Source organism: Falco naumanni, chromosome 9 (genome assembly GCF_017639655.2).
Source record: "Falco naumanni isolate bFalNau1 chromosome 9, bFalNau1.pat, whole genome shotgun sequence".
NCBI lineage: Eukaryota > Metazoa > Chordata > Aves > Falconiformes > Falconidae > Falco > Falco naumanni.
The window spans coordinates 32,081,155-32,101,462 of NC_054062.1; the positions used below are offsets into that span (position 1 = coordinate 32,081,155).

At 38.2% G+C, this 20,308-nt stretch overlaps 1 protein-coding gene across 8 annotated transcripts in view; it reads right to left on the reverse strand.

Moving 5' to 3' along the window:
* PCDH15 (protocadherin related 15) overlaps positions 1 to 20,308 on the reverse strand; it is a 443,015-nt gene that overhangs the window by 371,971 nt on the left and 50,736 nt on the right. For all 8 annotated transcript variants that reach the window (XM_040607327.1, XM_040607329.1, XM_040607326.1 and 5 more), the window contains exon 2: positions 1,633 to 1,751. In XM_040607327.1, coding sequence (XP_040463261.1) covers positions 1,633 to 1,723 — 91 coding nt within the window. In that variant the 5' untranslated portion in view covers positions 1,724 to 1,751. The remainder of the gene's footprint in view (positions 1 to 1,632; positions 1,752 to 20,308) is intronic.

A 20,308-nucleotide genomic window follows, 5' to 3' on the forward strand; every position in this document is an offset into this window, starting at 1 on the left:
ACAAGATCACAGTAAAAAGTATTGCTTCATATTTTCAGCCTACCACAAGTGCTCTCTTTTCATGGCCCAGAATGGATATAGCCCAGCGCAGCCATATCATCCTGGTCCTCTTCCCTTCCTTCAATTTCACTCTAGAGTATGTACTTTCTCCCATGCTAATGAACATGCCAGGGGACATCCCACTGTTGTGCAGCCTCTCCTCCCTCAAATCTAGCATTTTTGCTGTTCAAAGACCACTTGACAACCATCACTAAGTCCAAGCTTGCAAAGCATAATGGCCCCACTCCTGCGCTATAATACATGATTAAAAAGCTAGCTAATTGTATCCAAGCATAGATCAAGTATCTGAAATGTGAGCAGCTCAGACACATCAGTGTCAAGAATGACAGCTGTAATGACAGTGTATAAAAACGGATAAAATTAAATCAGTTTTCTTGTATATTACAGACATCAAACACAATGTAGGGTTGGGCTAGGGGCTGGAAAGGAATAAAAGGACATTTGGAGAACAATTAATAGAGAAATAGAAACATACTTTCTACTAGATACCAAAAATACTAAGCAAAGTTCTAGTAGGATTGAAGACTTCTCATGAAAACAAAACCATTGTACATCATAACTGCCAAAAACAGAGTTTTCCAAAAGAAAATACCACTGTAAGAGTATATCATATAAATATGTACTGTTACAGTTTACCTACATAGGAAGTGTGCCACTTATAATGAGCAACTTCATTACAGACATTCTGAAATCATACTCAGTTTTTACTTATCTCCCTTCATTATTCTTAGGAGTATTTAAGAGCAAGTCTGTAAACGCAATTCTTCATTTTTTTTAGAATTGTTCAAAATATTAAATCATAATCAGGTATCTAGGTCTGTAATTCTTTGTTGCTACAGATAAGTGGCAGAACACGTTTCTAGTACTTCTTAAATAAATTCAACAAAGATGCTGTGAGGATGAACACGAGCTAATGGTTCCACATTTCAGTATTTCCCAAGCATTGTTGCTCTAGAACAGGGGTCTTCAAACTACAGCCCGCGGGCCAGATACAGCCCCCCAGTGTCCTTAATCCGACCCCTGGTATTTACAGAACACCACCACCACCACCGCCCCTGCCAGGGGTTGGGGGGGAAACCAAGCAGCCACAGATGACTTCCTGCCACTTCATCCATGCACCGGCCCCCTGTTTAGAAAGTTTGAGGACCCCTGCTCTAGAATACCCTCATTGTGGATCTTTTTTCAAGTTTTTGGTCAAATATGCATACAGCCCATTAACAGTTCCCTCTCAAACACCTGTTCCGTGTACTGTAACTGTCAATTGACAAATAAAACAAGGTAAAGTATTTGTTCAATGAGTAAGAGGAAACAAATTTTAATGCTAGAGTCCAATATTAATTAATCATAACTTAAGATTTTATCTTGTCTGGTTAATCAACAGCTTTGTATAATATAATCAGCAGCAGATGCTTAAAATCATGAGACATACCTAAACCTCTATTTCCTACCAAGTATCTAACTACTTTTTCAAGTAATAATTCCAGGGGGCAGGGGGAGGGGAGCAAAATTCAAATGGAGTCACAGAATCATCCCACACTTCCCACAGCTATGCCCCCACAGCAAGCACCTTACCTTCATCATTCTGGGCCAAACAACCTCCTAAGACAGTAGCAACTGCAATCCCTACAGCTAAACATTTCCAGAGACAAAACCGCTGTAACATCTTTTGTCAAACTTCACTCAAGGCAGACCTGAAAAAGAAAGATTTGATACACACATTAGTCAACCAACCTACACAAAGATGAGTAATAACAAACTATTTCACAGGTCACTACATGGGGTTTAAATAGTCTACAAGAGCACAACATTGTTTCTGTTAAAACAAGCAAGGTTAATCCCATTAGCATCAATACATCCATATGCACTCATTAACTTGATAACCATGTTTGCATAAGCCTCCAAGTAAAGAAAATGCAAGTTGCTTGCTTAAATATGGCCTCATTTCCCTAGTTTCCATACAATTAAGTATTCAATTTATCCTTCCTGCTTTAGCCTTATGCTTTAAAGCACTTTGGAAAAGTAACCGTATCAGAGATATTCTGCTTTTAAAACTAGCATTCAACTGCAGACGTTAGGAGGGACCCAGTATTCAAAAACATCCCACAGCAGAACCTCCCCCAGGAAAAATGTGAGCAAACCCCAGAGATGGCCTTCTTTAATGAGAGTTAAATGAATTAGTTCATGCCCAGTAAAAGGGGTAAAACCGAAAAGAAAACCCGTATGTACCAAAAAACCCACGCCCACCCATACCACAAAACCAACAGGAGAACAAACTGGCCAAGACAGATCTGTCTGAACTCTGGGAGTATACTTAAAGTAACATTAGACAGTTATCTAAAGCTCTGTTTTACAGCTCCAATAAAGAGAATTAGCATATTTCGGTAGCCCAGAACTGAATTACTTAAAAACATTCCTTTTGCATGTAAAACACTGTGACAAATGCAATGGACTTCCTAGCAACAGAAGCGTGAAACGGAGAAAGACTTACAGCAGTATAAAAACAAGTTATTGTATAAAAATGGTTTAAGTGCTGTCTATTTTCCCAAGCAAAGCACTTGACTCTGATTTCATTGCCATTTTCTGCTTATAACTTTCTATTGTGGTTACAGAACTGCTGTGTTTCATTTTAAGTCAAACAGACAAACTATTAGCCCCCCCTTAACAGCCTCAGCATTAACAGCATCTGATCCTCTGTCAGCAAGATATTATTGAAGATGTGCTATCATCTTCCTTCCACAAACCAAGCTTATAGAAAGCACAAATGTATGGACAGAATCTAATTCACACAACACAGGAAAAAAAACCCCACATCTACTTAGGGCATAAAACATCCTCTTAGATCACTCTCAAGAGTTATCTGAGCCACAAAGAAGCAGGGTTGCTACTAACAGAAATAGACGATAGTTTAAGTACCAGACAAGCCAAGAATTTCTCTAAGATCTTAATTTATTCCAAACCATATCATTTTACAAAATATTTTGGTTAATATCAAGGAAACAGTGCTAGAATATAAACTGTTTCAAAAAAAAAACCCAAACCCAAACCCAACAACCAAACCAAACACCAACACAAGTATGTATCATGGATTTTGGAGGAAAAACTTGAGTTTTTTCAAATGGATAAGGAAAGCAAGCAGTTAAATTTAATAAGCCAGATTGATTGTACCACATTTACTTAAATATTTAAAGTTCCTAGGTGGCTGATACTGTATATATTAAGCCTGCTTCTTCCGGCTGGGTGGAATCAATGAGGCTCCCTTACACAGCAAGCAGAGCTCTTTTTTTCTTTGCATTGATCACAGTTGACTTTATGCCTTCCAGTGGATTTCCAATACTGACATTTGCTAGTCCAAACAATGCTGTAAAAATAAAGGGGAGCAGCAAAAAACATTTAAAATCCTACATGACACACAGGGCTCCACTTCTCATTTGAGTGTTAAAAGATGGAGAGAGGCTTTCCAATCTCCATCTTCATTCAAGTAGGACTCTTCCCACCCTGTTCAGCAGTAGTAGATCACTTTAGGCAGCTAACTGCAACAGGCAGCAATTTCAGGAAGAAATTTAATATTATACTTCAAACAAGGAGGCAGCCTGTGTCTAATTGAAGCAGCAGTACAGATCTCATGGGACTGTTCATTTTCATTTCACCTAGAGAAATGTCAGTCTTGACAAAACACCTCAAGGTTACAGGAATTAATGAATTCAAGCCATGCAATAGTATCTATGAACCATACAAAAGCACACACCTTTCTCCTCTCTCCTCCTCTTCCACTGGCACTTCTACAACAGTTTCTGCCCCTAACTCCAGCAGAGACAGCTCAAATGAGAATTTCAGACTGTTCCTAAAGGGTCTGTCACTCTTATACACGTAAGGAGAGCAGAATTGTTATCAAAAATCTCACTACCCATAATTAAAAAAACAACTAACAAACAAAACCTAACAACTATTTAAAAGCTTGCTACATAGCTATGAAAAAGGAAGCTGCAAGCTCATCAGGTATGTTACCTGTAGAGAAAAGGAGCAGCTAGTTCTTTCTTGAGCAACAACAACAAAAAAAAAACCCTTCCCTGAGGAACCCATTCAGGAAGTTTGCTGATGTTGCTCAAAAGTGCCTTTTTCCTCTCTTTCACTTACCAAAATGCTCATTTGATAACTGTCTCCTGATTTTCCACTTAGTCAAATCAGAAGTCACTCTGGATTTTGCAATGGCACCTTCAAAGAACAGAAATATTTTCCACTGTACTATATTCTAGTTGACTACTTTTAAAGGCTGAGTGTCTCCACATTACCCAAATGGATTCAAATTAATCCAACATCATCATTACTCTTCTGGGAACTTCTGAGGATGTGAAATTCCCAATATTTCACCATTTTTTCCTCCCACATTGAGAGGTGATCTTAAAAGATCTGGACTCCGTCAACTTTTCAGCTTAAGCAGCCAGTGTTACTACTGGTGGCATTTGCTGTCACGTTCTTCCAATCTTTTGCACCTCGGAAAACAGAAATAAGTGGTTCAGGAGACTCTCTTAGTTTCTTCAGGTCAGTCTAAGAAAAATCACATCCATATGCAGATTACTTACAAGACCTAGAAAGAAATGCACACATGCACTTCAGAGGCCTCTGATACTCTATTTTACAACCTTGAAAAAAATATCCAGATCTCCAATCATGATGTTCTATTTTAGAAATTATTCAGAGCTCATCTGACATCCATGAGTTGAGTCTGCTCTGGAGAGATTTTATGACAGAATCTTGGCAGATTTATTTTTTACTTTGATGAAATGTCAAGTGAACCACAAGTATAGCAACACTGCTGCTCTAAGAATAAGCATCTATTCACAACTGTAATGCAGCAGAATAAAATTGCACACAGACACACCCTTTTTCCTCCAATCTGTACCAGAATAAACTGGTATGAAGTGTAGAAAACAAGAATATTCTTAAGTTCAACAGATTTTGCTAAGTGGGAAATAGCTCACAACAAAGAAGTTACTACCAAAGTCCCCAAAAGTAAACAATACGGAAAAAATACAGTATTGAACTCTAGATGCACAAAAAATATTAAATGAAAACCAGAAAGTTAAAATTTAAGGAAATTTCACTTCCTGGCATGCCTGCATTTTAAAAAGGAAAAAAATTTCGATAACGTTCTCTCCAGAGTGTTCCCCAATTGACTATACAGTTGAGAAACAAAAATACACACAGATTTTTCCCAGAGGAGTGGCAGCAGCAGCAGGCGATTACTGGAGATTTTTACAGCTCAACTGCGGCAAACTGGCATAATCGCACTCTGAGGAGCAATCACGTCTCCTCTTCTCACCTCTGGCCTTTTTTTATTTCCCCCTACTACCCTCTCACCAATACAGCTACTGAATCAGCCAAAACACTGACTAGTTATTGAGACATTTATACAAGAGGCATGTAAAATCTAACAGGAGATAGAAGTGAATAAAAAACCCCCAAAACATCAAATAGAAGCTATCAAATCCAAGCACCTTGAATATATTTAAGGCCAAATTATATTACAGTAACCTTAAATACTTATTGAAGATCAGTTGTTACTACAGTACTTAAAACATTGCATTTACTTGAAGCTGAGGGGGGAAACATGGACTCAGTCAAAATAAATAGCCATGCATAGTTGGGGTAAAAAAATGATTTTAAATGCCTATACAGACTTGTTTGCTGTGTAGAAATACAAACAGTTATAAGAAATTGTTTTGAAATCGGATACATGCTAACAAGCTAATGTCACCTGTTAAATGGAACTGATGATTTATAAAAGTTAACCTCCCAGAGAAAGATAGGCAAAGGAGCAAAAAAAGAAAATTAAAATAATTTACGCATTTCAGAGTTGATAAAATTGAATGAAAAACTAGTGTACAAATACCCAACCCCTTGCACACATTGTCCACATTGGTCTCTAATAAACTCAGCTCACAACTATCGAGTTTAAATTGCAGCAGAATCCAGCATTTCAGTAAACACTTGACAATTCTATTTGAATCAGAAAAAAACCCAAACAAACAAATCACCAAATTCTGGACTGTGCTTGCAGCAAGCCAAAAGTGGAATACAGTAGTGCCACACCACATAAATAGTCACAGAGCAACAACTTCTTTAAGTGTTCTCTTACCATTAAGCAGCAAATCTGAAAACAACTTTGAGGCACTCTATCAGGGCTTCAAACCCATAAATCCATTGTAGAAGCAGAAACAGCATATTTAAAAAGAAATTAAGTACACAGTAATTCAGTCAAAACGTAAACAAATATTTGCCATTTAATGTATATATCAAAAACAAAAGCTCCCATGAAACTGCCATAGTTGGATGAGTAAGACAGCATTTTAAAAAAAATTATTAAGTACACATTTATATCTAGGCTATTAATTTACACAACCATCCAGAACTCCTTCAAGCATCAGAAGCTACACATTTTGCTTAGTGGTATTGCTCTTGGTATTTTATGATTGTGATAAATCTTTAAAATTACATGTAACAATTGTTTAAACACAGGAAAAACTATAGTGGACAGTTTTATTATAAGGTTCATCTGTATAACTACTGATCAGATTAAGTCTTTTAAAGATTGTGTACACAAAAATAGGGTTCAGACTGAAGTGCAAATGCTTATTCTATAGAACAGGTGCCATAATAAATCAGAAGTGTCAAAAGAAACGGGGGGGGGGGGGGGGGGGGGGGAAGTCTCTTACAGAAGCCAAAAAGGAGATTAATTTGCTTCGAAATCTGATAGTGTTCCTGGCTTGATAAAAGCTACAGTCCATTAAACTATACACCCCAAATGTTTTATTTTTGTTGTTGAAACAATTACATTGAACTGTTAACATACAAAAAAGCCTTATGAAGTGTTAATGAAACACGAACAGACAAAAAAACCACCCCACAACTCTGGTTTGTCTCAACACCATTCTTAACTAATGTCACTTCATATGGTGGGGAGCTACATCTGCCTTAACATATGTCCTATTCCAGTTAGGCACAGCAGAATGCCTACCATTTACAGTTTTAGCTGTTTCCAGTGCCACACAAACCAAATGCAGCACAGCACTGTGACACTTACACTAGCAAGCAGATGGGACTCATAGGTACAGTAGAAGTCAGTGCTGGGACCTGACATCCACACTAATTATCTCAGGGTGGGGTACTTCTGATTAGCTGGGTCCCAAGCCCGAATTGCTGCTGGAGCACATCTGGAGCATATCAGCTGGAAAGCTACAGTGCTGGAAAACATCTTCCCTTTAGGTTTAACCTGAGGCGAGGGACAGGGTGGGGGTGTGGGGGATGTGTGCACATGCGCACACACACATGCTAAATTTCATCTCATGAGCTCAGGAACCACCACTATTTTGAGGCATCCTGCAAGGCTAAAAGTCAGGCCACAAACTCCTGTGCCCAGTTCCCAGGCAACTGCTAAGCCCATCTCACAGCACCTACTTAAGAACAAGAGAAGAATCAGTGAAGGAAGACTTTAATGTTTAAATGCTTTCCTGAAGAAGAATTCAAGCATAAGCAAATATTTGGCTGAACTGGGTCATTGTGAATAAACTACTGTGCAAATACAACCAGAACACTACTACAGTTTTTATTTCACTAACAATGCTTGAGCATATTCCAGCCTATGGACTCTTGTGTTTACCCAAGCCCTATATTAGCTATAGGGCTTTCATGCTATAGAGTCAGCACAACTGGTATGGGTTTTGTTACTCTCCCCTCCTTGGAATAAAAGTCTTCTGGAATATGGAGGTTTTTTAAGATCAAGATCAAACGTGCTCACAACTCCGTTCCTTTTTCACAGCTGCTGGATCCATTCTTATGGATCCAGTCCAAATAAACCAACATAAAGAACAGAATTGCATTGATGCTGCATTTCTGCTTTTCTCCTCTGTTTACCAGGGTCTTGATTTTCTAGCCTTACTTGGAGAGAGCATTTTTAGAAAGCAGATATCTGAGAACTTAAGAAAAATCTGATGGCAATTTATATGAAAAACTGAAAATATTTTCATCTGCAAGTTAAAATTCCTCAGCATGCTTCTACTTTCAAATAATTCATACATTCCTCCTTGCCCGTATTATTCTAGGGGCTACTACTTTTAAGTATTTCCCTACCCCACTCTTTACACCTATTATTTTCTGTGACTTTCATACAGAAATGACCACTTTTGTATAAGATGCTTAGCCACTGCCACAGAAAGGTATTTCTAAAGAAAGTAGAGCAGCAGTAACAGCAAATTACTTGCCTCTGCATTAGCTCAAAAGTAATTTAAAACTTCAATGACAGCACTTCATTTAGATACAGTTGACTGTACCTAGATGTGAACGATGTAATTTAAAAGTTAACAAGAGTCATTTGTACTTCAATGCAAAAATTCCTACGTTTATTTATCCCCAAAATAATGTGTATTTTCCTATACTCCATAAATAAATTATTTTCCATCTCTATACAGCAATAGTAGCCAATGCGTTTACAGCCTGACTCACAGTAGGTAACATCCTGAGAGCACTTTTCCAAACCCCCTACCAGCAAAATGTACTATAAAGGCACTATATTAACACTTGATGTAGCATACTGCTAATTTCCACAGAAGACAGAAGATTGCTAAGTATATGTAGGTTTGAACAGAGAAATGTCAACTATACTACCCAAAAATAGAAAAAAGCTTTTCTAGAACAACTGACGTAGAGATGGAGAAGAATTATTTCCTATTTCCATCACTAGTTGTGAATGCTTGATTTATTTTCTGTATTTTTAAAAACTAATCCAGCTATTAGATGGATTAACAGTGTTACAACCTCTTAATCATGAGTGGGTAAATAAAGTACCCAATTCATACCTGTCTACAAATCCAATTTATAAATTTATTATATAGATATTCAGTTTCCCAACCCCTGTGCATGGACTTAACCTATAAAACACTGTTCTCACAGAAGGCTTTGAGTACTTCATCAAAAAACATTTGTAAATTTGGGCTGCATCACACTGTACATGCGAAACTCCTGCTTTGCAGATTGTGGCTCTAGAAAGAGAAGGAGGGAAAGATATCCTAAACCCCCATACATCACTGCCAGAAGACTTTATTTAAAAAGTAACATTAACTGCTTAATGTAAAAATATTAGAAAAAATACAATCTATATTAGTCAGAGGTAGGAAAGTTAGTTCTTCAATAATCTTCATCCCTACAAAATAGGCACATAAAGCTTAAATTATACATTGAAGTGCAGGTTATTTTGCTAGTTAATAATGAAAATATATTTTGATATGAAAGTACAAATTAAAAGATCGGCTTCATTGCTTTTACTGCAAGACAAGTATTGGATGACATCCCAGAAATCTCTCAGTTCCTTCCTTGCCAGAGCTGTTCCTCTCCAAGGGTCATTCATTGGACTTGCTTAATACAGAGGAGCAAATCAGGTTTTCTTTAAGCAAAAAATAAGGAAGATCTTGGTATTGCTACAGTGGAAAGAATGTTAGAATGTTTGATTTTTGAAATCTTAGATAGTTTGAAAGTTCAGGTTCTTCCTGGCTCCCACTCAAATTTTCAACAAGCTAGAAGATTCTCATAGGAGCAAAACACATGAAATGCAATGAGGAAGAAAAAGCACACTCAGACACACAACTCTTAGCTTGTGCTGCTGGGAACCTAAATGAATGTTAGTGCTCTCAGGTTAAGCAATTGGAGTTTGGCCAGGATAGAGGTGCTGTCAAAATGGCAGCAAACAGCAAAAATACCTAAAAGCAGTGAGGCTGGAAGGCATCCAGCTCACTCCACCACCACCAACTGGGGGGCAGGGGACACACACCACTGCCCAGCTCCAAAAAGGACATGCAGTCTCCAGCTGCAGCTACTGTCACACAACATGCCAAGCCCTTGCTAGGAGCATACAACAAGTAGTTTACTATGCAGTACCATTAAAAAGATGTTGAGCCAGTTAAAATGGTTCATTGAGCACCATTAGAAGGACTGAATTTCTGCATCTAGATATCTGTTCATCTTTCCCAAGATTAATCATTCTTTGAAGATGAACCTACCTTTAAATACTCATGTTAAAGTCAAAATATCCAAATCTACCCAGCTCTATTCTTAACTTTCCTATTCCTGCTTCCTGCTAGACCAGGCAGACACCACCACAGCCATGAGTCTCTCTCTCAGGTCAAAAACTATTCTGTCAAGAGTCCCTCTGAGTGCTCCTTGTAGGAAACCACTAACTGTCTCAACATCTCAAGGCTTAAAAACTGACTTCCATTATAGCAATGGAAACGTCCAAAACTCTGTTAGGTGAATTTATTTTATCAAAGAAAATTACGTTGTCTCAAGTAGAATATATATGCTGCAGATTCTCATCTCTAAGAGATTTTTTATTTAAATTTTGTAAAATAAACACATCAAAGTTGTCAAAGCACAGTCTACCTTTCTAGAAAATGAGTGTTTCTACTTGCCTGTTAGTCATCACACATCAAAACACAGCGTTAAATATACCCTGGAGTAATTACAGGGGGTTTTACTAGCTCTTAAAATAGTTCAATACAACGGCATTTCAGAATTAACATGTATACACATAAATATACACACATGCGCGCACACACACACTTAGCAGACATTATATTCAGCTACTTCCATATCAAGGTGAAGATTGTGTTATTATACATTACTGAGCCAGAAGTTTTAAAAATAGTCCTAGCTTTTGGAGTTAGGACAGCTTAATTAAAGTTGATTAAGCCAAACAGCTACTGGAGTTGCATGTCTGCACTCCAAGTTACAGACTACATAAAGAAAGTTTAGAAGGTTTAAAGGTGCCTTCTCTTGTAATTTGTTTCTCTAGAAATAAAATTTTCCACTTAACCCTTTAAAGCAGTTGGGTTGTAAACTATGTGTAATTACTATGTATAACAAATCTTGATAAAGAAACCCACCAAGAAGAGTCCTTGAGAGTTATCTGCAGTCCCATTTCTAATGTTGCTCCCAGCAATCACGTTCCTAGACAGATCCCTGTGGAGATAGCACAGCTCAACAGGCTGCCTCACACTAGAAGCTTTGTTTAACTGGCAATCACAGAAAGTAAAACCAAAGTCCTCCACTGCTGCTGTTTGTTGGAGTAACTCCATCACCTTCCATATTGCTGAGGATGTCACTCAGCTACAAACTCTTCTATCAGAGACATCCATAAGCAGTTGCTCATAGCAGTGGAATAATAGCATTACAAAGTCCTCCATAAGCTAATGCATATTCCATTACTGTATAAATGAAGGATTCTATTCAGCCTGCCTTCCTTCACACCCTTGGGATACCCAGTACCTGCTTCTCCTTGTTCCTCAGTAAACCCTTGACACCTCTTCTCCCTCCAGTGCCTACCTGACTATTAACCTCCAATAAACCAGTAACACTCCAAATACGGCTTTTACTCTACAGCCACAGCTGACTACAGAGGAGAATCCCTTTCTGAACTCTCCAGATGCCAGACTACTCAGCATAGCTCATCATAAATTGAGCTATTTCACAAAGAATTTAAGTTTCTTTTCTAGAAAAGTGCAGTAAACAGCAAGTTTCTTGTTCATCAGTTCCTTGTTTACTGGGTTAATCAATGCACTATCAGTTACCATATTTTGCTACACACTTACCAGCTCTTAAACCAACAAATTATTTAACCCATAAGCCAAGCACACAAGGAGGCTTCAACACATTAAACAACCTCATATGTTGAGTTACCTAACTGTTTCATCTAGGCCTCTCTCATACATCACCACAGTTTTGTTGATATGCCTTGTCAGTCTGGACAGCTGGATTTGAGAGTCTGCTAATCAAGTCACATGCAATAACTCCATTATTTTAACCATATACCAACTGCTAATCACCCATCCCATATTTCAAGCCCTGTGTAGCATTATTTTATCTATTCTTGCTAGGCCTGCCATTCGGTCTCCTGCTGCTCCCATCTAACAGCAATCCAACACCAAAGGAGTCCTGTCTTGTCTTTCCCCACCTCCTTCACTCTGTCAGGTGCTAATTCACATCGAACTTGCTCTCCATCACCACCCCTATACAGCCTCTTCCAAACCTCCAGCTCTGCTCCATGTTCTCTCATATGCCCCTCTACTCTCCAAACTTTTCCATATCTAACATCAAGTCTACCAAATACTCTTTCACTTACCTGCTCCATGATATTCCTTCCCAGTATTTTGGGGGCTCTTACCTTTAAAAATCCCTCTTATGACTTTTTACTAGACAATAAATGCATAATTAGATGTGATTACTTGTTGTGATTACACTTTGCTTTCTGAGCTTGCTGGCCATGAGGGAAAGGAGGCTGTTACGTACTTGCTCTGTTTTCACATGTTTATTCTTCCCCTTTTAAAAGTCTTCACAGAACCCGCAATCATTCCCTCTCCACATCTGCCCACCTCTATCTAACCCCTACCACCTTCCAAACCTTCTCATCATTCCAGTCACCTTTTAGCCCTCTGGCAAATATGTATATCCATCTCCAGAATCTCTATTTCTCCAGCTACTTGTACACCTCAGTACTGCATCTAGGCCCAACACTCAGCATTTGACTCTCTAGATTTCCTGGATTTTGCATATTCCTGCTTTCCTAAAACCAAAGATCAGGCAGCTCTCTCACATGCCCAGGTTTCTTTGGCTATTCTGAGACACTTAGTCTCCACATCTTTCAAGAAAATCCTTCTCTTCTAGCCTTCAAGAATTTGAAAAGTACTTCTGTGCACTAATGAATAAAGGACTTGATCTTGCATTTATCAGCTTCCTTATTCAACTACATTTGTCAGTGATTCACACATTGCAGAGCTGGGGGGTATGTGCCCATGTTTTGTGACTTTTCCATACGCACAAGGTACTCATTCAGGGACACCTGGCAGTAAGAGTGCCTATCAAAACTGCTGTGTGCCTTCAATGGGAAAAAAAGATTCTTGCTTTTCTTTAAGAAACACAACGTCATCCATTGAAGAGCACTGCACCTCGCCAACAATGTTGTGCAACAGAGACAAAACACATCACCACAAGCAAACCTTGAGGTGGACAGAACAAAACACAGCCACATGGGTGGTGATGCACTTCAAGGTTTAGAATTATCCCCACTTCAGTGTAATTGCAGCCCATACCTTGGAATAGGTTAAGCAGGTTTTTTGAACAGAAGACATTTAATCATTTAATTACTTAATTCATAGGTACTGTATTAGTGATTATTTCCAGAAGACAGGAAAGTTTAGCCAAAATGGGTTTACAAATATTTATCTTTCACCAACCATCAAAATATCCAAGTAAAGATAAGATACTTAAAAGAAATCCAAGAGCACTACATACTACCAAAAAAGAGCTTTAACAGCTTCTGTTTTAACAGCACAGCAATAATGCATCAGAGTAATACTTAAAAACAGGGCTATGTTATTCTCAGATTTCAAAAGATGTCAAAGTAAATAAGATTGTTGAAACAATTTCCTGTAACATCTCCTAAAGGAAAAAACAACCTTGCTCTTTCACAGTCATTAAATGAACAGTATCCTTACACACCCCTAAGGTCATCTAGCACCACCATTTTGCCTCTGACTGAGATCAGCTACAGAAGAATGGGCAAAGGTAAACAAGTAAATGCATTCTGAGATGCAGACAGCATTCAAGATGCACACAACCTGTATATGTAAAGAGGCACCTGATAAAGTTCTGTCCCTCTCCTACTCACTTCCAGCATCCTAGCTCCTATTTTTGATTGCTACTGAGCTGACATTTCTATGAATTCCATAAAAACTGGCATTTAGAAGTCATTAAGCTGAGCTGGTAAAGCTTAATAGAGTCTGGAAACAGCCGACACAACTTTTGACACTCACTGAACTCCACAGAGCATACGAATGAGTCAATACATATCTACTAGGATATTATCACACATTCAGGCATGAGATAACAACTCAAACTTTTGAAACTAGAGGTGAAGATACCTCCTTTATCTGGAGTAATATAACTTGACTCAAGGTTCAGCAGCAGTGTCCCCAATATAAAAACATGTTGACCCTCACAAGCAGACAAGGACATGCAAGTAGACTAGTACCCAAGTCACTCAGGTGGAAGAAGATACATACACAAATTCATGATGGACAGCTAGGCAATGGCTTGCCTTATTCAAGGAAAAATAAGCAATGCCAATCCATCTTGGAAGCTGCTCTGATCACACCACTGAAGTAATTTTACTACCTAGAAAACTGACAACAGTGACTCCTGAAAGAAACCAGTACATGTAAACATTTCCAAACAACAGACAGCTCAGAAACAGTAATATGCAAAGCACAGAGTCCTACTCACTGCTGAAGTCAGATGACAGTAACGGACTCGTGAGTCATGATTTTTCATCCAGGTGAGAGTGGGATTTTGCACATGGTCCTGAGACAATTACTTTAAAGCAAAAGGAAGATGCATTCATAGAGTTTGCATCAACAACATGACCTGTACAGGAATTATGGCTAAATAGTGTCAAATGAAGTGATATGCCTATTCCTGATGCCTTGTTCCTCCTTGCAGACTATCCTGAAGCTGCCAGGATAGTAACGTACAAAAAAGACCCCAGCAGCAAGAACATAAAACATTCATTCTAAAGATAAAATTACAGGACAGTCGTCTTTTAGTATCAGAAGAGAGATACCTTTCAATGCAGGCAGATATTTGATGGGAAAGGCAGCATTCCTGTGGGACTGCGCAATACTTTCATGCTCAGGTGGGGTTTTTCTAGTGTGGTTTCTTTTGTTTGTTTACCATCCCCACCCCCAAAATGGTATTGCATCACAGTGCATTAACTTAAGACATGGTTCTGGGATACTCTAGAATGGAAAGCAGCCATAGCATATGACATTAGCTGTTCAAGGTGAAAGTCTGAACTGTAGGAAACAAAATTTTAGTCAGACAAATTTAGTTGTAAACACAATAGAAAACTAAGAGATAACAGACCAGATGAGCTGGCCCACATGGTTTACTACTGTTGGATGAAGGAGATGTAGATGTCAGTACTGGAGTCAGTGAAGTAGTATGGAATAAAGAAGTGCCAACTGTGAAAGTCTGCCGACTCCACAGAGGTTCAACTGTGGTTATTAACAACCACAGAGGATTGTGAGCAGCATTATGAGGATGTAAATGCATTTAGTACCTGAGCAATAGCTTGGGAAATGAATTTCCATTTGGATAAAAATGCACATTGGGACAAATAAGATATTCATGTATGCAAATAAGGATTCTGAATTTGTCAGCATTTTAGCTATTTTCCCCTCAGAGGAGACAGTATAGATAGCTGCTGTAGCGTAATGTGTACTGAGTTAAAGTAAACAAACTGCTTGGAAGCATTAGAAGAGATAGAAATAGGACCTAAATTATAATGACATTATAAAGGACAATAGAAGAACCCTAGAGCATTAAATGCTGGTTTTATTGCCATAATTTCAGAGAAAGACACCAGAGAAGGAACAAGTCTCAGGCAGGACAGGCTCAGCTCTCTTCAAGACACTGAGAGACCTAACCCTTCTTTCTCAAACAGAACAAGAAGCCCCAAAAAACAACCCCCACCTCTGAGAAAGCAGCCCAAGGATTACTTATCAAAAGAAAGAGACATTACAGATATCAACTGACATACTGGTTACCAAAACTGGTGTAGTAACATTTTTTTTCACTTGACACTGTAATATTTCTAAACTACAATAATATGGACAGAAATAAAAGCAAGAATAAATACAAGAAATCTTTTTCATACAAACTAAACACTTGGGCTTTCTCAGGAAGTCATTAAGACAGGGAGTGCAACTGACTCTACTCCCAGTTGAGTTACCTTTGCAAACAGTAACATTTTTAACTCTGCAGGTTAAGGCAAAGATATTCCATGCTTCCCAGGCTTTTACAAACTGCCTGCAGGAGCCAAGAGAAAACAGCCACGTAGTACTATACAGCTCACCCTAAGGGGCATGGTTCAGGGGAGCTTTTCACTTTCTCTATGCATTTAACATGCAATAACAGAGGAATACATGCTGAACATAACAGATGAATGGCTTAATTCAGTTGCTAATTTATATGTTTTCACTTCCCCCACACCTCCCCCAGCTCTATGTTACAAACTTAGTAAAGCACATAAAACCTGTAAATTAAGAGTTCCCTCACACTTCTCTACACTTGTTCCAAGCTAAAGAACTCCAAACCTGGAGTAAAGAAGTTTCTTCACCTTACCACTGTCACTTTACTTGCATCACTTTGGCCCTCAGCACACAACAGAGAAGAGAAAAATTACCATACATGAGCATAAAGCCACCAGCTTTTGGGAAACTTGGGCTTAAATCCAACTTTTAACAGTATCCTGATTCAGACAGTCTGTAATTAGCAACATGACTGCAAGTGATAACATATCCCATAGAGACTGGTATCTCTTTGTCCTTCACACAGTCTTTCAAAGTAAGGTGCTCTAAAAACTAATATTCAATTATATCATCTGACCAATCTCTTCTGTTTCCATTTAACAAAAAAATACAGTTTTCATATTTGAATCTCTTACTGTAGTATGATGCTGTAAAATGGAAGGAGAAATGGGTTTCCAGTCTAAGACAGGAGGAGCTAAAATCCACTACCATGACATACAGCACAGCAAGTAAAAATAAATAATCCACGTTTTCACTTAGTTTTCCACAAGTGAAGGCAACACTGTGAGCAACAAGACTATTTTCTTTTTTGAAATGTGTAATTCAATCTTAAGACAGTTTCCCAGTGGTAAAATATACATGTATTTTGCAGGGCATGCTGACAACAGATACCAGCCCTCAGAATCCAAAACCTTAAAATGCTATAAATGGGAAAATGCAGAAAGCTGCACTGAAGCCCCTGAACTTGCACAATTCCGTTATCACACAATAATGAGAAATCAGAGGCAGAAGGTCCCAGGTAGCTGCACTGCCTTGTAGGCACAAACCATCTTAACACACTGATGTACACCTGCTCCCCAGACAGCATTTCTAACTGTGTGTAGTAGGTGGCTCCAACTCCTGAGATCACCATTGTAACTTCCTTTCAAAAACAGGTTTTGGAGCAAGATGACAACATTTTTGTCTGTACTCCTTCTCCAAAGTAAATTTCCTATTTTTGCTACTGTATGGCAGGTTTTCCAAAGTGGATTCCCCAGCAGTGCTGAGCAGCAGGTCTTTTTCATGGTAGACTTCTGAAGGATGGAACATCATTATCAGCCTCAGAAGCAGAGCGTGCCTGGAGGCCAGGACTATCACCACTACAAATTCTCTTCTAGCCTCCAGTGCAGAGGAGCCTAACCACATTTACCAAAGCAGGTCTCACAATATTTTAATAGCATGCCTCTGAAGTTAGAACTGTTTATTTTTTTTCTCCAATGTATGTATCTGTTCAAGATCAACTCCAAGACAACAGGTGCTAGACCACCATTTATAGCATAGTCCAGCACTTCCCCTCAACACACAATTTAAAGATAGACTTGGAAGTAATTATGAAGGCCTTTTTTTTGGCTAGCAGGTAGCTACACTAGATTAGCCTATCAGTTCCCCAAAGACCCAGACTGCCTTTCCATAACACAGAGAATTTTGCTTTTGTGCCAGGGTTCATTTGGTTATGAAGCTGTGTGTTTTGCCCTGAACACACAGATATATTGTTGCAGTGACATGAACTTTTCCTGGAGTTAGCTGTGATCTGAGGTACTCCTCTCCAAGAGAGAAAATTGGAAAAATCTCCTTCAAGACAAAATATCATTACAACAATAAGGAGTTTTGTCTTAGAGGCAAGGCACCAAAATGAAAGCAAAATTTATATGGATGTAGTACCAACAAAAACCTTCGAGAAACTATACAAAATACAATCCATGACAGAAGCACTGCAACTTGTCCTGAGGACACAGTTGAACTTAGGTGGCACAACTAAAGTAGAGATTATCACAGTAATGACATGAATGCTGGTGTATAGCCTTATGACATTTTTGAAGTTTAAATTGTCAGTGGCCTCATAAATTGCATCTTGAAGGCGTTAGTTTTAAACATACTGAGATCAGATTTTATTATAAAGAAACAGTTTCAATAATGCAATTGGATCAATGCTATTAAATAACTATGCCACCATATTCCAGGATTGTGTATTTTTTTTTTCCCCATCACCCTCTGCAAGACAGAGGAGAAAATAAAGAATAAGAGCAATAATACTTTGAACTTAACACTGAAAAAAGGCCATGAAGACCCAGCATTGGCTAAACCTCCTCACAGGCCACTTGTATGGGGAAACTTAACTCAGATTGGAAGGCAGCAGCTCTTCAAAATACCAACCAATAAGCAGACATCCTAAAACAAGCAACCTCTTCAGTTAACTTAAGTAGCTATAAATCACTTTAGATCAGGCATTCTCAATCATGACTAAAAGATACTATCCTTTTATTGAAATTAATCTCTTGAGACATATTTATAGACTTCTATACTCTCAGTTTTCAAGTGTTTTCAAAGTTCTGTTGAATTTCTCCTCGAAACTTTTATGCATGCACCATTTACCCAATGCTTTAATCATCATTTATACCTTTCTCAGAACAAATGCAGAGGCAAAAATGCAAATATATATATTTTCAGGTATAACTTAATATGCAATTATAAATACTACATATATCTGAAAGCATTTGATGCAGATAGACTGCAAAATCTGGATCAGCATATGTCCCATCGGGGGACTGAAAGGTTATATAAGTGTATGTTGGCTTTCTGTGCTGTAGTCCTTTTGCAGGATCTTTTAGAAATAATATCCTGTTGCTTCTGTTTTGTGCCCTTCAACATAAATCTCTCTTAAATAAACTCTCACAGGGAAAAAGTGTTTCTCCAACAGAAAGACTATGTATTTTTGCAATTTTTACTACATGTGAATACAAAGGGAACTATTACTCACAAGAAATCCTGGTCTTCTACTTTATATACAGGTGTTGTTGGAGTAATCCCCATTCCAAACTACTCAATCTTCCTCTATGCAACACAGCTACTCTCTGGAACTGTGCTCTGCTTTCAGTGTCATTATAATTGCTTAGAAAAATAATTTCTGATTGATCCAATTTTTAAGTTACACATTTTAAAATGTATATTTTTGTCCTGGTTCCCCCCCATGTTCCTCAAAATCTACTGAAGAGCAGACCGTTCAGTATGGAAAACATTAGCAAAACATATTAACCACAATTTCAATAGAAGTTTTTCAGAAGTACTCTGTTCATGAGATTTTACCAGCTTTGATTCAAAATGGAAGTTTAATGAGATACATAACTTTCAAATTCATTAGGAACAAAAAATGATCCAACAGTAGAGAAATTTCCTAATGCCCACTCTATGCTTTTCTTTTTAATTCAAATTAATAATTATACTTCTACACTCTTCAAGGAGGAATCAGTGCTCAAAAAGTAATCATTGTATGTTGGGGTAAATATCTTGCGTTCTTTATAGGGAAACCAGGCTTTCAATCACTTCAAATCCAGAACTGGGCTTCAGTAAGTAACTACCAGCATCATTCTACAAGAATTATTTACAGGGTAAAAAAAAAATAATAATCAAAGAATTAACCTGCTTAATATAGCTGAAGGACTTCAAAAGCACAAAAGTTCCTCAATGCTATTTGCTGAACCCATTGCATCTTACCTCCTCATTTTTTAGCAAAAGCTCAAATCCTGGTCCCAACTGTTTCAACTGTAATTAATTAATATTAATTTCTCCCTTTCTGTTTCCTTAAGCTGAATTTCATAGAAATGGGTCTTTATTAAAGATAATTTTCCTTCTTTGAGGACCGCTAACACAGAAGGCCTGTGATTGCAATCCAATTACCAAAAGTTATGGAGACTCGCCACCATATTGACCAGATAGATGGGTCCAAATGAGGCCACTCAGGACACAGAAATTAATTCTTAAGGTAAAGGAATGAGCAGCCCAGACAAGCCCAGGGAACTGGGCTTGTCACCAGAGTGAATTTGCACGAGATTAAAGGGGACAAGCTACATTCCAATCTAATGAGCAGTTGACAGCATATTTAGGATATAAACAGAAAAGGTCTTCTCTAAATAGATCAGATCTTTAATGCTTTGGAAGGCATTGTTTGCAGGCTCCGCCATGCAATAAATTGATTTAGCAAAATGTCAAGCTGGAGGGAGAAGGCAAGAAACAGGAGTTGAATTCCTCCCAAAAGAACATAGACTATATAACTGTACTGAAAAAGGCAGATGAAGGATTTA